General features: G+C 29.4%; 1 protein-coding gene across 1 annotated transcript; it reads right to left on the bottom strand.

Moving 5' to 3' along the window:
* Window positions 1-364: 364 nt before the first annotated feature.
* Window positions 365-1,983, bottom strand: LOC143073499 (beta-1,3-galactosyltransferase 1-like). Its single transcript, XM_076249087.1, has one exon. The coding sequence runs from the start codon at window positions 1,952-1,954 to the stop codon at window positions 755-757; it is 1,200 nt and encodes a 399-aa protein (XP_076105202.1). The 5' UTR covers window positions 1,955-1,983; the 3' UTR covers window positions 365-754.
* Window positions 1,984-4,051: the final 2,068 nt, after the last annotated feature.

Raw genomic sequence — 4,051 nt, 5'->3', positions numbered from 1 at the left:
AGGCATAGATTACCTTAGCTATATTTGGCCAAACTTTTAGGAATTTTGGTCCTCAATGCTCTTCAACTTCGTACTTTATTTGGCCTTTTTAACTTTTTTAGATTCGAGCGTCACTGATAAGTCTTTTGTAGACGAAACGCGCGTCTGGCGTATATACTAAATTTAGTCCTGGTATCAATGATGATTTTATCTTATGAGTTGATTTAAAGTCCTAAAGTTTCAACAAAACAAATTCGTGAATCAATTAACTTAATTGAAAAAGACATTACATAATGGAAAATGTTCTATGTTACATTTTCTCATTTATACGGATAATATTCTCATGTTATCAAAACTAAAAAGAAAAAATATACACAACAGCAATAATTGGATTTCGTCTTTTATTTTGCAGTAAAGAAATGAAAGGAAATATTTGAATTGATATGAGACAAAAAGAAGGACATATAGACCATAGTATGAACATACTTCTGTTCATCTAAGCGTTATAACAAATCATACAATACAGAATTCTATTCTTTTCAAGCTCCTTTATATTTTTTCATATAAAAACACCAATGCTCATTGTGTATAAAATATGAAAACCTTTCTTGATAAGACTTTCAGATTTAAATCAACTTTGCAAAATATCCAGTAACACACCTCTGCTAAAAATTGCTCAGATAATGAACAAATCATTCATTGACTACTTTGTCTGTTGTTTCATTTAAAAAAAACTGATGATTTGAATACAAAGAGCAGTTTACCCGTCATTATTTCAACATTTACAAGACAGAGATATGTTATGGGATTTTATTGTTTCCCAAATGGTTATAGAATTATTCACACTCTTTAAATTATTTAGATAGAAAAGATAACATGGTTGAGCTTTAAGATTGCGTTTCACAGGACTAATATAACAGTTTGGCATTGAAATTCTCAATTGTGAAAGCAAAGATAAAAATCCACTACCATAAACATCCTCCAACCATAGAAACGGGACTTTCGTTGAAGCGTTGTACATTTTCCGTACGACATCAATTGACATAATTGAACTGTGTCCGGCACAGTATGGAAGGAACTTCGAAAATGGATATTCTTTCAATGAAATATACCATTTGTGTCGACGACGACGTTGAGGCTTATTACGTGTAATCATTTTACATTCCAAAATATTTGATGTAGAATTGTTGTCCACTTTCTTTGAGAGATAAGGAATCAAATGGGGAACGTTGATTGTAATATCTTCATCCATTTTTATAACAAATTTTGCATTGTTACAGAACTTATTGACCCAAAACAAACTAAAGACAAGTTTGTATGTTAGGTTTCTGTATGAATCTATAAAATTCCCTTGCACAATGTCTTTGTATATTTCACTTTCACGTTTGATATTCCGTTGAAGTGTTTCATTTTTCGTCTGTCCAAGCACGAAAACATATTCTATGAGTTTATTGTCAAAATTAGAAATGGATCCAAAGGTCGAACGAATCAAATGACGTCCTTCAAAGTTCGATGTTGTTATATGAACAAATACTAAAAGAAATACATCTTTTTCATAACATTTGAAAACATTGTTGAGCAAAGGAATGTATCGATGTTGATGAATGAAGGGGTCATTCAATTGATCCGCCGATGCATTTACATAGAAGCTTCTGAAATTATCGGTGATCACTTTATCTCTTATTAGTTTCTCTTTTTGTGTAATATTAGACAATGATATCTCAGCTTTAGTCCGATCCTTCTGTTTATAAGTAGTTACCTGTTGAACAGCAACAGTTGATGGCAGCGTTACGATATTGTTATCAATTTGAATATCTTTATATATTTTATCTGTTTGTTTCTGGTCTGTTGGATGAGATGTTGAACAAACACACACAATGTTTTTGCTGTAGTAAGTTGTAACTATGATCCATGAGACAATGGTAAACACATATATCAAAAGTATTTTTTTTAACAACTTCATAGTTTCTAACATTCATCAATTATCGGAAATATAATATGAAGGAAGATTGTTGTTGAAGTCATATATTCAGATTAGTTAACAAAAAACAGAATATATTATTACCGTAAGATAAAACTATAAATACTTCTAATTGTTTATTTAATCCATTTAAATTTCGAATGGGTTTTTATGTTAAAACATATTTTATTCTATACATTCAACATTACTGTAGAGAAAATATCCACAAAATTAACAACATAAATGTTATCTTCACTTCAGTATACATCTTAACCTCTAATGCCGAAGAACACATTAGCGCTACAAGGACCTCGTGTGCATCCCCAAAAGGTTTGAGATAAATATATTATGGAAAAAAGAACTGAAATCTTAATGGAACGAATATACAAGATTGACAAGCATTTATTATATCTTCTCTGTCAATCAAATAATATTTCATTTGAATCTCATGACCGCTGCAAATACTTGTTATTGCAGGACCTAAAAATCATTAAATTCGTTGTACAAACGCTTTTGTTGTTTCTAAACAAGTAGTCAAAAGTTAATGTAAAATCTTATTGATAAAATAAATTTAGAAATTTGAGATTTTCTGCCTTTTAAAATTTCCAATTGTTTATGCTTTTTATTATATTGAGTCGTGTTTTATTGTTTGAAATTTACACAATTAAGGCAACATGAGGTTAATATACTTTGAAAACCGAGACTTTCGTACTTTGTCAACATTTTAAAACTGTTATTATCGTTTAAATAACTCGTCATCATTTTGTTTCTATTTTGTTAACAGGTAATAACAGAATTAAGGAGGCTCGCGTGTACAAAAATTTCAGCGAAAAATTAAACATTTGTTTTTTCATTTAATTTGTTTTTATTACACTATTAGTTATTACTTTATGATATGGCAAAAAAAATCACCCAAACAAATCGATTCGGTTTGGCCACAAATGACCTATAGAATGTTTATATCATTGAAAAAGCTCTAAATTATCTCCCTTTGGTGCAAAATGCCATTTTTGGGCATTAACATTGAAGTGTCTTTTTTACTCATTGGTGACCTATATTTGTTATTATTGTTTTCAAATAAGCTGTACATCAACTAAATAATTGTAAAATTTAAGTGATTTCTGTAATTAGGTTATATTTTTATTTCGATATTACCAATATTTCTCTTATTAGTTCAACAGAAAAAAAAGACATTAACAAAAATGTATGCTTCTTTCGGAGGCAGACTGTGAGCTTAAATGAACGGTGACCTCATTTTATATTTCATTTTTCTATTAAGTACATGATAAAGTTTATTTATAGAAAAAAATAGCAAAATCCTATATTAGAAAAAAAATGATTTATACCCGCGAGCCCCTTAAACATATATTATCAAGAAATTGAAAGATTTTGTGTAAAACAATCAAAATTGTGTATCATATATCCAATTAGGATGGTCTCGCTGTGAAATGCAACAATCAAAATAACTACAACAAATCATCAGACCGAAAGATATTCTGCTTTTGTCACAGGTATCATGAATATTGTAAATTCAAAATAAACTTATCATAGATACAAGTTTGCGCCAGACGCGTGTTTCATCTACAAAACACTCATCACTGGTGCCCGAATAAAAAAAGGTTGAAAAAGCCAAATAAAGTACGAAGTTGAAGAGCATTGAGGACCAAAAATTCCTTATACGCACAAGAAATATTATATATGAAACATTTTAAATATTTTTCAGTGTATATCAGACAATATTTCAAAAATATTTAATTGTCAAAAAGTCAAAAGAGTTAATCAAAACATCTTAGTTTTTTTTTCAATTTTATAATATTACCTTAATCCTTCTCAAGTCCTAATTCATCGAAAAAATAGTGAAAAATAAGGATGGGTCTGTTATTAAGATGTTTTAATATGAACTTCACTCTTACGTTCTACAGACAAAATTTTATCTCCTAAGGATTTCAGATATCGGAACAAACTTGGACTAGGTTAACAGTCAGTTGCACAATTTCAAATGTCGGACGATTTTGGCAGTAATATTTTGGCTTATTTGGTTTTATGTTTTCATATTTTTACGAATCATCTCATTCTTTAGTCTTTCTACTTTTCAAGAGAAGGACGTATTAT

Source organism: Mytilus galloprovincialis, chromosome 4 (genome assembly GCF_965363235.1).
Source record: "Mytilus galloprovincialis chromosome 4, xbMytGall1.hap1.1, whole genome shotgun sequence".
Lineage (NCBI taxonomy): Eukaryota > Metazoa > Mollusca > Bivalvia > Mytilida > Mytilidae > Mytilus > Mytilus galloprovincialis.
Note: the sequence above shows the minus strand (reverse complement) of the source record. Positions and strands in the feature narration are given on the sequence as shown.